This window comes from Sorex araneus, chromosome 2 (assembly GCF_027595985.1).
Source record: "Sorex araneus isolate mSorAra2 chromosome 2, mSorAra2.pri, whole genome shotgun sequence".
Classification (NCBI taxonomy): domain Eukaryota; kingdom Metazoa; phylum Chordata; class Mammalia; order Eulipotyphla; family Soricidae; genus Sorex; species Sorex araneus.
The window spans coordinates 134,830,314-134,846,759 of record NC_073303.1 but is presented as its reverse complement, the minus strand read 5'-3'; the positions used below and the strand labels follow the sequence as shown (position 1 = coordinate 134,846,759).

At 42.3% G+C, this 16,446-nt stretch overlaps 1 protein-coding gene across 25 annotated transcripts in view; it reads left to right on the top strand.

The window, feature by feature from the left end:
* Window positions 1-16,446, top strand: part of KALRN (kalirin RhoGEF kinase) — an 809,955-nt gene that overhangs the window by 266,327 nt on the left and 527,182 nt on the right. For all 25 annotated transcript variants that reach the window (XM_055128078.1, XM_055128085.1, XM_055128081.1 and 22 more), the window contains exon 3: window positions 5,000-5,114. In XM_055128078.1, the coding sequence (XP_054984053.1) occupies window positions 5,000-5,114 (115 nt within the window). The remainder of the gene's footprint in view (window positions 1-4,999; window positions 5,115-16,446) is intronic.

The window sequence follows — 16,446 nt, the reverse complement described above, 5'->3', positions numbered from 1 at the left end:
GCCCTGGAGGCCACTGTATGCAGCAAAGGGCTTTTGACTGTGTTGCTGCCCCTAATCAGGTCTCTCAGGGCTGGGCTCAAAGGATTCCCCTGTCTGCCTCCAAAGGAGCCCAGGCACATCTTTGCTTGCCCCTCTTTTGTTGCCCTGCACCTCAGTTCATCTGATGGCCTTCCCGTCTCCTGTGTGTCCTACTCACATTCTTCCCACGGGTCCTTCCTCACACTGTGGGCCAGTTTGAACTTCTTTCCTTCCCAAGGTTTTCCCCACCTTCCCTCCTCCTTGAGGTCTTCCTGGTTTTAGCACAATTCTATTGCATGCCAGTTTGGGCTCTGTGAGTGCAGACACTGGGATCTGAGCACCATTCTGTCCCATGCTAGTTCTGGGAATGAGTGCAGGCACTGTGTACCCTGGCAGGGGGCTTTTGCTTGATATTTTAAAAAATATTAATTCAGTTAGAGACCCAGGGAAGGTCCCTGTGAGCACTAGAAAACACGTTTCAACTCTAGGGAGGTGACAGAGCACACGAAGATAGCATGCCAGGAAGGCAGTTTGTCAGGAAGGAGGCAGTTGCTGTTCCCCAGAACAAGACCCTGGGGGCTGGTAGGTGTCACTCACTCCCTCTCCAGTGTGGGTTGAGCACCTGGACTGTCTTATTTATTTGCAGATGGTGCCATGAGCTTTGGGGTTTCGGGAACATTGTCCGACTGTACCTAGAAAGGGTACTGAGCCCACCTGGGAGATAATATGTTGAGTCTAAAACAAAAAAACAACCCCCCTCAAAATCCTTTTACAGCCAACCTTTTAACAGACAAAGTATAAGAATAACATGAAATAGAGAAAACCAGAATTAAGTAATGCGGTAGAGCCATTGCATTTCTTCCTGAGGAAAAAGGCACCACAGGAGGGTGGTAAGCAGAGCAGCATACCACTGGTTGTGCCCACTCTCCCCTGCCCGTGTCCAGGGTAGGGGAAAGCCATGCTGCCTTGGGAACAGACAATCCAGTGCAGCTCAACAGCCTTTGCATGTGGGCGTGAGCATATCTGAGATGGAATCTGTGATTGTGCCTCAAGGGGTCTCATTATTCTAGCCCCGCCCCATCCTACTCTAGTCCAGTCTGGGGGTCACCCCGGGCCCTTTTTCTGGCTTACCCAATCACTGTCCAAACTGTCCCTTAGGCCACCTTCTTGGTATGGATCCCTCTTTTCCCTCGATTCTCCTTGTGCCCTCATACCCTCATTTTGGCCACCTCCAGATGATGCCTCCATTGACAGCACTGATCTCGGGGAAATTCTTTGCCACTGTAGCAGACAGTCTTTGTATCCAGGACCTATGTCTCTAAAGTGTGTTCAACAGAACGGCAGTCCTGTGAAATGATCCCTGAAAAGAAAAGGGGTTTCTATTTTTAAATAAGATTAAGAAATGCTGCATGTTAGAATCTTTTCTTAGAAATGTGCAATAGAAATTTGCTCTAGTCTTAAAATACATGTCTGTTAGGTACATGAAAACATCTCCCAAACTACAGAACAAGTTCTTTCTCTTAAAAATAAACCCTGTGTGTTAAGTAAGAAGATGACTCAAAGCACACATGTGCATGCTTTGCTTGCAGGAGGGCTCGGTTACATCTCTAGAACCGAAACAAGCATAGTCCTCTGAAAACCACTGGAAACTGATATCCAAACACGAACTGGAGGAGTCCCTGAGCATTACCAGGTGTAGGTCAAAACCAAAACCAAACTAACAAAAACAATAAAAAATTGTTTGCTTTTTAACATCTTGCAGAAGTGTTGTATTATGGACCAAAGTCTTATTATGATATTCTGCATATATTTTTTTCTTGTCTCTCACACATCTTTTCCCTACTTCCTAAATTATTATTTCTGTACCTGACTCCCCATGAAATATGAGAGCCCATTCTTTCTTCACCTCTATCAGGGAAGGCTTAACTTTCCCTGTTCTTGGCCTTGATTTCTCCTTAACTCTGTTCTGTCCTGCTTCAATAGAAGAGGGTCATTGCCTTTTGTGGCATATCAAAACATCCCCTGAACATTCCTGTTCCTAGCACCAAAGCTTTACATGAGTAGGACTCCCTCCACTATTTGATAAGCCAGGGAATAGTGCTTTTGAAGATCCTGTCACCATCTCATTTGCAACACTTAACTGCCTCTACCTCCTCCCACTCTGTTCTCTGGGATCCACTTCCATAGTGCCTCTGGGCTTTTTCAGGCCTCCTCCTTCATCATCTCTGTCTGTTCTTATCTATTCTGTGTTTCAGCTTCACCCTACAGTTTCCTGTCTGCCTAGAATCCTTGACTGTAGTCTTGAACCTTCCTACTCTTGCATTGTACATCCACACTTTGACCCTGGCTATGCCTGTCTGGGCTTTAGTCTTTTATTTTTGACCACTTCTGGTGTTCCCCTACCTCTAAGGAGAGAACAAAGAGCAGAAGACAAGAACAAGGTGTATTTTCTTCTTTGACACTCAATTCAGCAGAATATTTTAGACCTTCTCTGGATCTTACCAATTAATTCCATGCATCAGATCTCTTCTGCCTTCATTAAAATTAGAACCTAGAGTGGACCAGACCTCTTGATATCACTCATTATGCTCCAGACTCTTGACACCTCAAGCCCGGGTCATATCCAGCCCTTCTATTCATTTTCCAGGGGAGTTCTTCAGCAATGGATGGCCTCTCCCCAAGAGCTGCGAGACTCCCCTGACCAATGGTGGGTGATCTCATATCCTATTTTACCAAAAGAGCAGTGTCTCCCAGGCAGACTGAACGCCTTTCTCTCCATGATTTGTCTGTTTCTTCCCTTTGAGTTATCTTTGTATATTTCAGATAAAATGGCAGGACCCCTCTCCTGTACCTGCTCAGAGACTTCACTCCATCCTTGGTTCATACTCTCGCCAGCATCCCAATACTATTCCTCTGTGTTTGTTCCTATTCTTCCTACAATCCAACAAAGAGATCTTTCTGAAAAATACCTGCCAACTTTTCCCACTCCTCATCTGTACTTCCTGTGGGTGGAAAACTGTACACTCCAGGGTTTCTCCTCTTACTCCTCCTAACCCAACTCTTGCAACCTCCTGAACAGGAGGAGTATGAAACTTCTGTCTCCCGAGACAAGCTGGCTCTGGCTTGGGAAGTATAGTGCTAACAGTATACCACAATACCTAGGTATTCTTGGCTGCAGACCAGCATGACTTACTCTGTGGGAGGTCAGGAAGAAAGACAAGAGCTGTGGTTTAAAACATTCCCTTAGATAAAATCAAGGCTAGAGGAGAAGGTTGGGAATGTGGGAGAATCTCCCAGCCTACAGGGAAACATTCCATTTTATCTTCCAGTTCTTTTTCTCATTTGGAAGGCAGTTGAAGAAAGTGGACCACTTTCAAGGTTGATGAGGTGGGGTGTTACTGGTGCCGAGAACTTGGACCTGTGGGATGGGAAACTGGATGGAAGAGTGTGGGGCTGTGATTCGTGTAGAAAACTAAACACCTGCGATAGGACTGGAAGCCATGATGATTCTGAGACAGTTTCTCATTAGAGCCAAATACCTCAATCACCTTGATTTTGTTTGATTCTTTTCCTTGTGTGGCATTTTTATTTTCTGCTCAAGTTTATTTTGGAGTTGAGTGAATTTTGTTTGTCAAGCCTCCTGTTAGTCTGAGTGTGTCTGGTGCCTGCAATCAGAGGAAGCATTGGGTGCTCATACTTGGATGGAGCTCTGGCTGGCTCCGCCTTTCCTGAGAAGTGCTTCTTTAGAGGGCTGGGCTTGAACCCTGCCAGTACTGAGGAAGGGCCATGCCAACCTCTCTTCTCTTTTGTATTAGGTTCCCCTGAGGTCTTCACTCTGGAGGATGCCTGAGATTCAGGATGTGGAATCTCTGATCATGATACAGGTGTTCTTTGGGTACCAGCCAGTGCTGTGAGGGTGTGGCATTATATGTTAGTTTTGTATTCAGATATCTCTAAGAAACTTGATCTTTCTTCTGAACCATGGCACCTAGTACTGACTAAATATTTAAGGCAGGGAATAAGTGTTGAGTATAATGTTTGTAAAGTAGAGAATAGAAAAGGGAATCATGTAAAAAAAAAAAAAAGAAATCCCAGATTTCTAATAACATTACTCATTGTTTAGGTATAATCCTTTAAGGGTTTTTTTTTGGGGGGGGGAGTAGAGGGAAGGTATCATTCCCATATACTCCTGGCTCATTGCACAGGAAGTCCCTCCTGGTGGTGCTCCTTGTGGTGGTCTACGTATTGCCAGCAGGAACCAAACCTGGACTTCCTGGAGTAAAACAGGTGTTTCAACCTATTGAGCTATCACTCTTGTCCCCTTCCAGCTTTATGTGTATTTGTGTGTGATATTTAAAAAGCATTTGTAATCACTATGTGTACATATGCATTTGCAGTGATTAAGACCTTGAGTATCCTTATTTACAAAAGGATTCATATGTTTTTCCAGCAGGAGTGACAGGTGGCACCTCAGGCAGGCAGGCATGGGTGGATCCTTGGCTGTGTAGAAAATACTTAATAGCTTTTCTTCGAGTTTAGAAACCTCCCATCAGTGCTGTCCTAGATGGATGGATGCATCCTGAGCCCTCTCACTTCAGAGAACAGCAAACAGGAGTGACTTAGAAGTTAAATTTCCAAAGACTGTATTGTCGATGGTTTGTTTTCTCAGTCAGAACAGTTATCACCACTTTCAAATTTACAGAGAGCTTTACTTTTCAAGAACGCTTCCTCAAGCACTATCTCCATAAGTCTTTGCAGCAAACCTGTAATGGTTGTTGTGGTCATCATTATTTTTATCAGCATTTTCAGCTAAGGCATCAGAGAGGCCAAAAGACTTGCTACCCAAGGTCACACAGTTACCCACAGCCAAACCCCACCCTTCTCTCTGCCTGTTTTAACCCACATTCAGATGGAATTATTTTTCTTCTGTGGCAAACTTTCTAGCTGGTTTTCTTAAACTTCCTGCATTTCCTCCATCCAGGGGGCCGTGATAAGCGAGGTGGACCCATCCTGACCTTCCCTGCCCGAAGCAATCATGACAGAATACGACAGGAAGACCTACGGAAACTTGTGACCTATTTGGCCAGCGTGCCAAGGTAAGGTGAAGGGGCATATCCTGCAGGGAAGGGGAGGAGGGGAGCTGGGCTATAGGAGGTGAGCTGAAATGAGCCTTCACCCCTGCATATGCTCTCAGGGGCTCAGATTGTTTCTGCCTTTTTTGGGGTGGTTTGAAATGATTTCTGGATCGTCATCCCCCAGTGTTTTCCTTATTTCTATCACCCCATTGTTCCCGCTGGGGTTCATAAGCATGAATGGAAGCTGGAAGTGAAAACTGGAGGAAGAGGTGAAAGTTCCAGGCTAGGAGGACCAGGACAGGGCCTGTGACAAGAAATTACCTGGGGGAATCAGGAGCTCCAACTGATCCTACTAGGATGTATGCAATGGATTGTCTTTAAATCCTCTGGCTTTTGCAGTTTGAGGGAATAACTATACTTTTATCATTCAGTTAGACTCTATCAAATGGCTTTCAGATTTTGTTTTCGTTTTTGTTTTTGTTGTTTTACCATGAGTTTGCCATTGAAAACTATCAATCTAGATTTTGAACATTCAATAGAGAGTAGTAATATTTCCTCCATGAGAAATGAAGAATTTTGGGAGTAAGAAAAATGATATTCTTTTATTTATTTATTTATTTATTTTGCTTTTTGGGTCACACCCAGCGATGCTCAGGGATTACTCCTAGCTTTGCACTCAGGAATTACTCCTGGCGGTGCTTGGGGGACCATATGGGATGCCGGGGATCGAACCTGGGTCGGCCGCGTGGAAGGCAAACGCCCATCCACTGTGCTATCGCTCCGGCCCCTCTTTTATGTTTTAAGCACATATGTCTATATATAATACATATACTTACATACAGTATATAAACAGATATATAGTATGTATAGTATTAAGATACTATATTAAAATTTCATGGATGGGTGATTAAGGAAAAAAAATTAAAGTTTCTTTCGGGGAAAGGATTGATAGCTTATTGAAATGTGAAGAACCACTGATTTCTGAATGTCTTGAGGTGGGTCTGCCATGAGGTGGTTGAAGGGAGACTTATGAAGGATTAGTCTGTTATTCCAAGGAGGGAAATTACCTTTGCCAAGGTAGATGATCATGAGATCCAGTGGAACACTGGGAAGAAATCTAGACAAATACATGCTGAATTCTGCTTAGGAAGTGGTTGGTATGGGACGAACATTTGTATGTGTAAGGCAGGGGGTGTGATGTTATGGGGTTGGTATGGGATGAACATTTTATGTGTAAGGCAGGGGTGTGGTGGTAAGGGGTACACATGTGTGGCTGTCCCTGTGGAGAAGTGTTAATGGCAAAGCTACCCTTTAGACCCCTGACCCAGCACTCTCTACGTCCTTGCTTTTGACCACTGAAGACTGTTCTCTGTCTCTTAGTGAAGGAGGTACCTGTCATGTGCATCATCTCAAATAAGCAGTGGTGCCTTGGTGCCTGAAGGGACTTTGTCTTCTATATCTGCACTTTGTAGAAGAATTAATGAATCCTAGAGAGAGGCTAACTCTTCACCTTTGCCAGTGCTAAGAGACCTTGGGTCATTGCTGTGCTTGCTGATTAAGTTCTTGAAGCAGGTGTCAAGTGAGGCAAGAACTGTATTTCAGAGAGGCAGAGGAAATAGATATAGGGGGTAGGTCATGATGGGCAGGAGGCAAAGGGGACTTGAGAGCAGTCATTAGATGCTTGTAAGGCTGTTGAATAGATTGCTGAACCCTGAAGAATTCCAAGCAGAAGGATGTGAACAAATAAACTTTAGTGTCTGTTTCTTCTTTTTACTATTCTCTGGGGAGAGGGGAAATAAAACATATTTTAATATCCTATGGAAGGGATTTGGGTTATAGCTAAAGAAAAACTTGTAAACTTTGAATACATGAGACTTCTCAATGGGGATTATATTTTTTTCTTAACGTCTTTGTACTGAACAACTCTTCCCATATGTCCTCAGGGGTTAGGGTATGTAGAAAAAAACCTATAGTTAATCTAGTTAATTTAGCAGTTTAGCCATCAAAGGGCTAAACTGTTATCTTTTAAAAAGGGAGATGCCTCCTTTTAAAAGGACTTTTAAAAGCACTTTTAAAAGCACCTCCTTTTAGAAACAGTTTTAAAAGTACTGATCTCAAGTATACTACTAACAGGCATAAAACCAGACATTTCCTAAAGCAATTTATAAGAGGATCCATGATAAACCCTTAATTCTTTTAAATCTAGAAGAAACTGGGATTTCCGGAGATTTAAAGTGTTCATTTTTCTTTTCTGTTTTTAATATCTTTATCGCACCTGGGCAGCTCTGCTTTATCATTATTTCTTTGGAATAGAAAGAATGTGAAAGAGTTAAAAAATGTTACCTTCATTCTGCCTTATTATTGAGCAAAGATGGGGCCAAACAGATTGGAAGCAACTAGAAGGAAAAGATTTCTTCTGAGTAAAATGGAGTGAACTCCAATAGGGGGTGGAAGGTCATGTAAAAGGAGAAGCATTCCTCATCATTGAAGGAGTCCTTATGGACCCCGACTCAGCCTCTCCAAGGGTGATAGCCTGGGCCCTGAGAACAGGGGGGTTCTTTACAGGTTCTGGTGAATGGGAGTTTAGAATCCAGTTGTCACACTTATGGAAACAATTGTCTAGGATGCCAGCTGCCTCCCTCCCAAGGGGTCTGTATTCACCAAGAATGAATACCCAGAAGGCTGCAGAGTTTAACAACTAATCATGCCCATCCATCATTTCCTAATTCTGTTGGACACAAGTTCACATCTAGTGACTACTGAAAACAAACTAACCTGGGACAGAAGTTTATTTGAGGAGGGAAATTGCAGAGTTTAGTGGCCCAGATAGCCATTCTTCTGTGTAAGTAATTGGGAAAGAAGGGGGCCACACAATGAAAAACAAAAGGAGGTGTTGTACTCTACAGCAGGTCTTCTTAAACTTGCCAGAGAAACCTGACGTAGGCAAGTGCTGCCAGGAACACTCCTGATTTTGAGTTACTCTTTGGCTGTTACATATTAAGAAACCTTTTACTGTTGAAGTGTTTTGTAACCTCACATAACTGTGACCGCATGTGGGGTTGTCACGCCATAAACTGCTGAAATGGCTAGCTCTGGCTCCTCGGGCTTGGGGGACAGTGAGCAGGACTCGCCCTTGGCCACATGATATCTTCAGAGTTATAGCTTTCAGGAGACAGCAGCAGCCTCTGCTTGGGGCAGGGACCAGCAGCCCTTTCCCAAGGCTGCTCCCAGGCGCCCTGCAGCTTTCCCGCTGCAGCTCTTCCTAGCAGCTTCCTTCCAGCAGCTTCTCGCAAAGGCTTCTCACTCTCCCAGGACCCCAATGTTAGCAACTCCTGATCTGTGCATCCATACTGTATATATCCCACTCATTTTCTGGTTATGTTTGACAAAAGTGAAGGTTTGAGAACCAGTGTAGCTGTGTAGCAGTCTGACTGTTACAAAGAATGATCAGTTGGATCACCTAGGTAACAGCAAATCAGATCAACTCCACAGTGCCCACTCAGATTACGTATGTAGAAGCACCTCTTTCTCGATCTTCCACTGAAGCAGGGTCAGGACCCTTAGGTTAAGAAGCTAGACGAGGCAGTACAGGATGGTGTGACGGTATAGGTTATTTAGCAAACTAATGTCTCTGTATGTAAGTCTCTGATGTAAGGTAGAGGACTGAATCATGGTGACCAGAAAAAGACGTTTTGAGAAAGTTAGGGGAAATTTGGTTATGCCTCTGTGAAAAGCTAATGACCATAAAGGACAATATAACAAAGTCTGACTTTGGTAGTGGTGTAGAGATCTACCAACCAGCAGAACACAAGCGAATGAGTGATGAAAGAGGGTCCCAGAATTTAAGAAACTAGTTACCTTGATGGCATTTTTGTCACCATTTTTGATCACTGTAGTCATTAGAAATGAATGGGAAGAGATCCAATCTCTTCTTTGAAGCAGGTTGCATCATCTTGAGGCTGCCTCACTCCACTCTGGAGCTCCTTTTCAGATCTGCACCTACCAATTGGAGTGCAGCCAGTGGAGACAGCACACAGAACAATACGCAAACTCTGTAATTTATAGAAATTAAGGATTTCACGATCAAGACTGAAATTATAATAAAAGTGATTTCTGGCTTTAGGAAAAGAATGGGCCCAAGTACTATTCATAGAACTAGCCCAAAAGAAGAGGCATGGTCTCCACTGCGTTAGTGCGTAGTACACTGAAGCCAAGAAGCTGCCCACAGGGGAACTGTCCAGCTATGCTGCTGTTGTCTCTGCAGAAAGCAAGCTCTTTTCATTGACGGCTCAGTGACTTCCTGGAAGGAAGGACTCCTCCCTAGGACCAGAGTCTGGATTAGATAATTTCTAAGACCTTTCTGTCCTGAGTTTTGTGTTTCTGTGTACTGGGAAAAATACATAATAAAATCTAGGCTCTCAAAATAGTATTATTAGATATATCAGTATCATATATATTCCCTTTCTCAGGCTGCCTAAGTGAAGTAAATTTTAGTTCAGATCTTATCTACATCTTAAGTCCTAAGGTTTATCACAAAATTGATGAATGAAAGATAATTGATGCACAAATAATCTAAGATTATACACAACAAAATTTTGGACCTCAAAACAGAGTATTATCACCTTCATCAACATACACTACTTCAGGATCCCTGAATGAGTGAAGTGAGTTTTACTTCATGTATTGTCTACATCTTAAATTTTAAAAGAATTGCTGCTCACTTCTCTAAGGCCAGACATTTCCAAACTTATTTGCCTACTACCCCTTTATCAGAGAAAAAGTCACTCAGATCCTCTTTGTAATTTACTGTCTTTAAGTGCACAGAAAGATCTGTTGTATCCCAGTTGTACTCCAGCTACCTACACCCCACTAAATTTCTCGAGTATTTCCCCCACACTTGTGGAGTAGTATCATTTATTTTTACAAACACTCCCTTAGATTCTAGCTGAGAATTTTGAGTCATCACCAGTAACATTCATGGACTTTGACTGTTTGAAACAGACCATTCTGGGTTCCATATTATTCAGGTATGAATATTTTCTCTTTCATTTTTTAGCACTTGTTTATAAGTGAGTTAGAGAATCTATCTCCTTAGTCATCTCTAAATATTTTACCCTACTGTTCTGAGGTATTACAGAAAGCAGATAAGAAGAGGTCTTAAATCTTTCTAATGTAACTTCCTAAAAGCTCTATTCACTCCATTCAATAATTAATTTGTGGTGTTGGTGGTAGAGGGTAGGCAAAAGAGTCACTCCCGGTGGTGCTCAGGGCTACTCTTAACTCTGTGCTCTGGAGTCACCCCTGGCAGTGCTTGGGGACTATATATAGTAACAGGAATTAAATAAGGGGTCTTAACATACAAAGTAAACACATTAACCCTTGTATGATACTGTCTTATTATTGGTCTACACTATATGAAATTTCAGGTGCTGAGCTTTACCAGCCTATATTGCTACCAACAGTGTAGCAGAGTTACTTTTTTCCTCTTTTTCTACATCATCACCAATACTTCTTATTTCCAGCCTTTTAAAATTTAAAAATAATTATTAACTTTGTATACCCTTGATATCAATCTTTTATCAGATGGGTATTGGGTGTATATCCTTTCCCATTCTGTAGATTGCCTTTGTATTCTGGTCCCTGTGTCTTTTGCGGTGCAGAAGCTTCTTAGTTTAATGCAGTCTCATTTGTTTAACTCTGTTTTTACTTGATTGCTTAGTCATCCTTGAAGATACCTTTAGCTTCAATATCCTGAAGAGTTTTGCCAACCTTGTCTTCAATGTACCTTATGGACTGTGGTCTGATGTTGAGGTCTTTAATCCATTTTGATCTGATTTTTGTGCATGGTGTCAGGTCGAGGTCTAAGCCCATTCTTTTGCATGTGGTTGTCCAGTTATGCCAGCACCATTTTTTTAAAAATTTGGAGCCCCAACTTTAATAACCAAATATAAAAGTTTCCTGTCAAAATGGCAGGCTGGAGGTGGATGGGGATGTAGGAGAGGGAACCTTGGAACACTGTAGGGAAGTTGACATTGGTGGTGGAATTGGTGATGAAACATTGGTGATTTCTTTTTTTTTTTTTTTTGCTTCTTGTGTCACACCTGGTGATGCTCAACGGTTACTCCTGGCTTTACACTCAGGAAATACTCCTGACGGCAGCACCATTTGTTGAAGAGGCTTTCTTTGCTCTACTTCACATTTCTTGCTCCCTTATCAAAGATTAGATGATAATACATTTGGGGTTGAACTCTACAAGAAGAAAACATCCAACCCCATCAGAAAATGGGCTGAAGAAATGAAAAGAAAATTTTCCAAGACAGAGATACGAATGGCTAAAAGGTACATGAAAAAATGCTCTGCATCACTAATCATCAGGGAGATGCAGATCAAAACTACCATGAGATACCACCTCACACCACAGAGAATGACACACATCCAAAAGAACAAAACCAACCGCTGTCAGAGAGGATGTGGAGAGAAAGGGACCCTTCTACATTGCTAGTGGAAATTCCGACTGGTCCAGCCCCTTTGAAAAACAATATGGATGATTCTCAAAAAATTAGAATTGAGCTTCCATTTGATCCAGCAATACCACTTCTGGGAATATATCCTGGAGAAACAAAAAAGTATAATTGAAATGACATCTGCACTTACATCGCGGCACTGTTTACAATAGCCAGAATCTGGAAAAAACCCGAGTGCCCGAGAACAGATGACTGGTTAAAGAAACTTTGGTACCAACCATTCCCCTTCACCAGGTAGCTTCGACTCCAGATCGTGCTCTTTTCTTCCCGCCCCTCAGGAAGAACTCTCACACCGGTTCTGCCCAGCCTGGGGAACTGCGAGGGTGGGGTCCGGGTCCTTGGGCCGCCTGCCTCTGTACATGCCACCTTTCTAGTCAACCACTCCTCTCCCCAGATAATCCTCTTGTCCAGTCCATTGGCTGGTGGGGGAGTGTCGTCTATGTCGGGGCGTGGCCTCAAAAGGGGGCGTGGCTTAATTTTGGAGCAGCAGCTGTTAAGGTGGCCACAGTTATTTTTCCCCCTCTCCTATACTGCACACTTAGGTCAACAAATCTCTATGATCTATATATTCGAAGAATAAGCTGCCCATCTCAATCGCTATACGCCAATAAACCATTAACCCATCCTAATTCCAGAAAAGGTGTCAGGAATACAAGAAGGTACACAAAGCTCTCATAAACAGATCATAGCCTCAAGCCTTGACTAGAAGCCCTGCATAAACTAGGAAGATCACAGTAATGTAAGGAACTATTCTAGAAGGGGGAAAAGATTACCATTATCGATTTAGCTCACCTAGAATCCCCTCCTGGAGTAAGAGGAATAGTGATATAGAATCAGGAGGTTTCACCTCTATTGTTCCATAACAACATGAAGAAACATCACAAAAACACACCACAAAGAGAAAATGAAGAGATTCCTGAAACCTCAATAGAGGGCACCCACAAATAAAACCTCCTCTGAGATAAAAAATTCAGAGAAGAAATTGTGAAGATGGTCGAGGAACTCAAAGCAACCATGGAATGGACAACCAGTAAACTAAGGGAGGATATGAACACAACAATGGAACGAACAATCAATAAACTAAGGGAGGATATGTGTATAAAAATAAAAAGAAAAGGCGCGGGCGAGGGAAGGGACGCCTCACCGCACTGAGCCAGGCACAGGGCCTAGGGCAGCAGCTGTCTCTCCCGCCACCGCCACCCGAGCTCGGTAGCCTCCGGCCGCTTCCCCCACCCCGGGGAGGTTGATGGCGAAGATGTGGCAGGCGAAGGAAGGAACGGAGCCATGATGGTTGGTCTCACTTGCAGTTTATTCCAATCTTCTCTCTATACACTCTCCCCGACCTCTCTACACCTTTCTGCCCCCTATACACTTTGCGCCTCTATACACTTTCCCCCCCTCACCTTCTCTCCGAACCCCTTTTATTGATCATGGCCCTTCCAAAGAGCGCAATACATTGACGTCACCAAAGGCACCAAAAGATCTTACAGGAAGAACATTGAGGCAACATAATTCTCTTGTATCTGCAGGCCGTTAATCTAGGCCCCCAGGAAAGAAGATACAAAACCAAAACCAAAGCCTTCTTTGGGCTGAAAGCACTTGGATTTACATCCCAAAGACCAGGCTGGGCTGCAACAAGAAATCTACATGTCAATTATAAACTAGACAGCACCTGAAATTTACATCCCAAAGACTAGGCTGGGCCAGAAGGCAGCTGGAAAAGGGGAAATATTCCAACAGATATGAACACAGCCTTGGAACGGACCACCAAGAAAATACAGGAAGAAATGAGAGCAGAAATTTCACAGTTATGAACAGAAGTCATACAATTAAAGGAATTGGTAGATGAAATAAAAAGCTCAGTAGTAGCCCTCAACAGTAGAATGACTGCAGCAGAAGACAGAATCAGTGAGCTTGAAGATGAGCGGCACAAAGCTTATAAACAACAAAAAATAATGGCAAAACCTCAAGATGGCTCTAGGGCGAATCAGAGTCCTAGGGGATAACCTCAAAAGGAACAACATAAGAATCATGGGAGTACCAGAAGCACAGGGAACTAATCCCAATGAAAAAAACACAGTAAAACACATCATTGCTAAGAAATTCCCAGAACTGGAGAATGTGGGCATCCAGATCCAAAGAGCCCTAAGGGTGCCAACTAAAAGGGACCCCAACAAAAAAACTCCAAGACATATCATAGTCACAATGATGGATGCCACGGATAGAGACACAATACTGCAAGCAGCAAGGTCGAAGAAGGAAATCACATACAAATGATCACCCCTTAGATTTACAGCAGACCTATCAGAGGAAACCCTCCAAGCCCGAAGACAATGGTGGGATATAGTGAAAAAGTTCAAGGAAATGAACATCTGACCAAGATTACTCTATCCGGCTAAACTCTCACTCAAACTCAAAGGAACCATACACTATTTCTCAGATAAACAACAACTCAGGAACTTCATAGACTCAAAACCAAACCTAAAAGAAGGTCTAAAGGGGCTGCTGTAAGACAAAGAAAAACTCTAACAAGAACAACAAACCCTAAAGAAAGATGGCACATAATCCCATGACAATAATATCTCTCAATGTCAATGGGCTAAATGCACCAATCAAGAGACACAGAGTAGCAAAATGGATTCGGAAGCTAAACCCAACTTTCTGCTGCCTACAAGAAACACACCTGAACAGTCAGAGCAAACACAGGCTCAAAGTCAAAGGATGGAAAACAATCCTACAAGCCAACAACTCCCTCAAAAAAGCTGGGGTGGCCATAATGGTATCTAACAACATAGATTTCAGGCTGAAAAAGATTAGAAGGGACAGTGATGATCATTTTCTGTTCATCAAGGGATATATACAACAGGAAGACATCACACTCTTAAGTGTATACGCACCTAATGAAAGACCAGCTAAATATTTAAAACAACTCCTAACAAACTTTAAGGAGGACATCACTAGCACCACAATAGTTGTTGGAGACTTCAACACCTCAAGTTTCAAATTTTTGACCCCAGACACACAGTTTCATCTTTATAAGTGGTGAAGTTCTGACACTCCGTTGGAAAAACGAACTATGCTTCTTTATTGATTTATCTGATGATAGACATTTAGGTTGATTTCATTTTTTGACTATTGTGAAAAATATTGCTATGAATATAAAGGTACAAATGTTACTTTGAATTAGCATTTCCTTATCTTTTATATGAATACTTGGGAATATTATTTTTGATCTTATGAGATTTTCATTTTTGTAATTTAGGGAAATCCGTCCCTTAAATCTCATTGTGGTTTTGATTTGCATTACTCTAATAATAATTAATAATGAATTTTTTAGTGTATCTGAGAACCATCTGCATGTCTTCTTTGGAGAATCAATTCAGCTCTTTACCCAATTCTTTTTTCATAATTATTTTGAAAAATTTAATTTATTTAGGCACTGTGATTTACAAAGCTGTTAAATAGAATTTCAGGCATATAGTATTCCAACACCAAACTTACCATCAGTATCAGCGTCCCTCCATCCTTGTCCCCAGATTCTCTCCCCCTCCCAGAAACAATATCAACCTCTTCCCTTGGAACTGCTTATGCATCCTCTGCACCTGATCCTCCCAGAAATATCTGCTCCCACAGGTTCTCTGTTTATCCTTCTCTTGCTTTTTGTAATTTACCACATGTTTTCAAAACAGTATACTGTTTAGTTTTGCTTGGTTTGAGTTTTATAAAAATGGTATCATACCATATGTAGTTTCTGTGACTTCTTTTTTCAGACTACTGTAATTGGCAATACATTGAAGAATGTTTGAAGATAATTTTGATGAGCAAAAGTCTTAATTGTTTAATTTCTGGAACTGACTACTAATTGATACACAAATGAAACTATTATTATGATCATTATCATCCTTTTTAGCCCTATATATTTTTGTTATTGTATTTTGCATACACAAATTCGCACAGCATTTTGAGATGAATATTATTATTCCCATTTTTTTATATCAGGGAATTGAGGTTCAGAGAGATTAGGTCATTTGCCTTTAGACACAAGTGAAGACTAGTGTTTGAGCTTTTATCCACTGAAAAGAGAGATGGCCAGAATAGAGGGAGAAGTGGTGATCGGGTATAGGGGGCAGTTGTGGGCTACTAGAGTAGAAAGATAGATTCTGAGTAATGGACTAAGTGTTTGATTGGAACAGGGCAGTGGTAGAGATCAGGGTAGAGAGCTTTCAGGATAGTAGACACTGCCAGTTATCAAACCTGCTTTTTAACTTGTAAGTAGAAGTTGCTGCAAGTGGGAATTGCAGATGGTGATTCCTTAGAAGTTCTGCTGGCTAAGTCCACACAGATGATTGAAGAGATACAGGACTGTGTTCAGCTTCAGGTGCATAAATATTGCTTATTTGTGCTTGTGTGACTGATGACCAGCTGTGACTTACTGAACAAATTGCACCAAGGTGTAGAGAAAGACTTAAAGTACCTTAAGAGTATGTGAATTGTTTAATGGGTGGGGTCAGGACTGCCAGTACAGGGACCTGAGGGGGAAGGGTCTCTCTTATCCTTGCGAGTCGTTGCCTGTTTGTTGTTTGGGGTCAGAGATGTCTTTTTCAGGCACTTTCAAGATTCTGCCTTCTGCACTTCTCAAACACAAGAACAATTCTGGCATTTATTAGTGGTGGACTTAGAAGCATTTTGAACCTATTTCTTTGGACACAGTCCTGAGGGGGCTGGAGACAAGAGTGGCCTGTGGAAACCCTATAAAAGCAGTGGCTGTTGGGGGTGGGTTTAAAGTGGGGAGAGCATGTTGAAAGGCTTCTAATGCAGACGTTAGCATT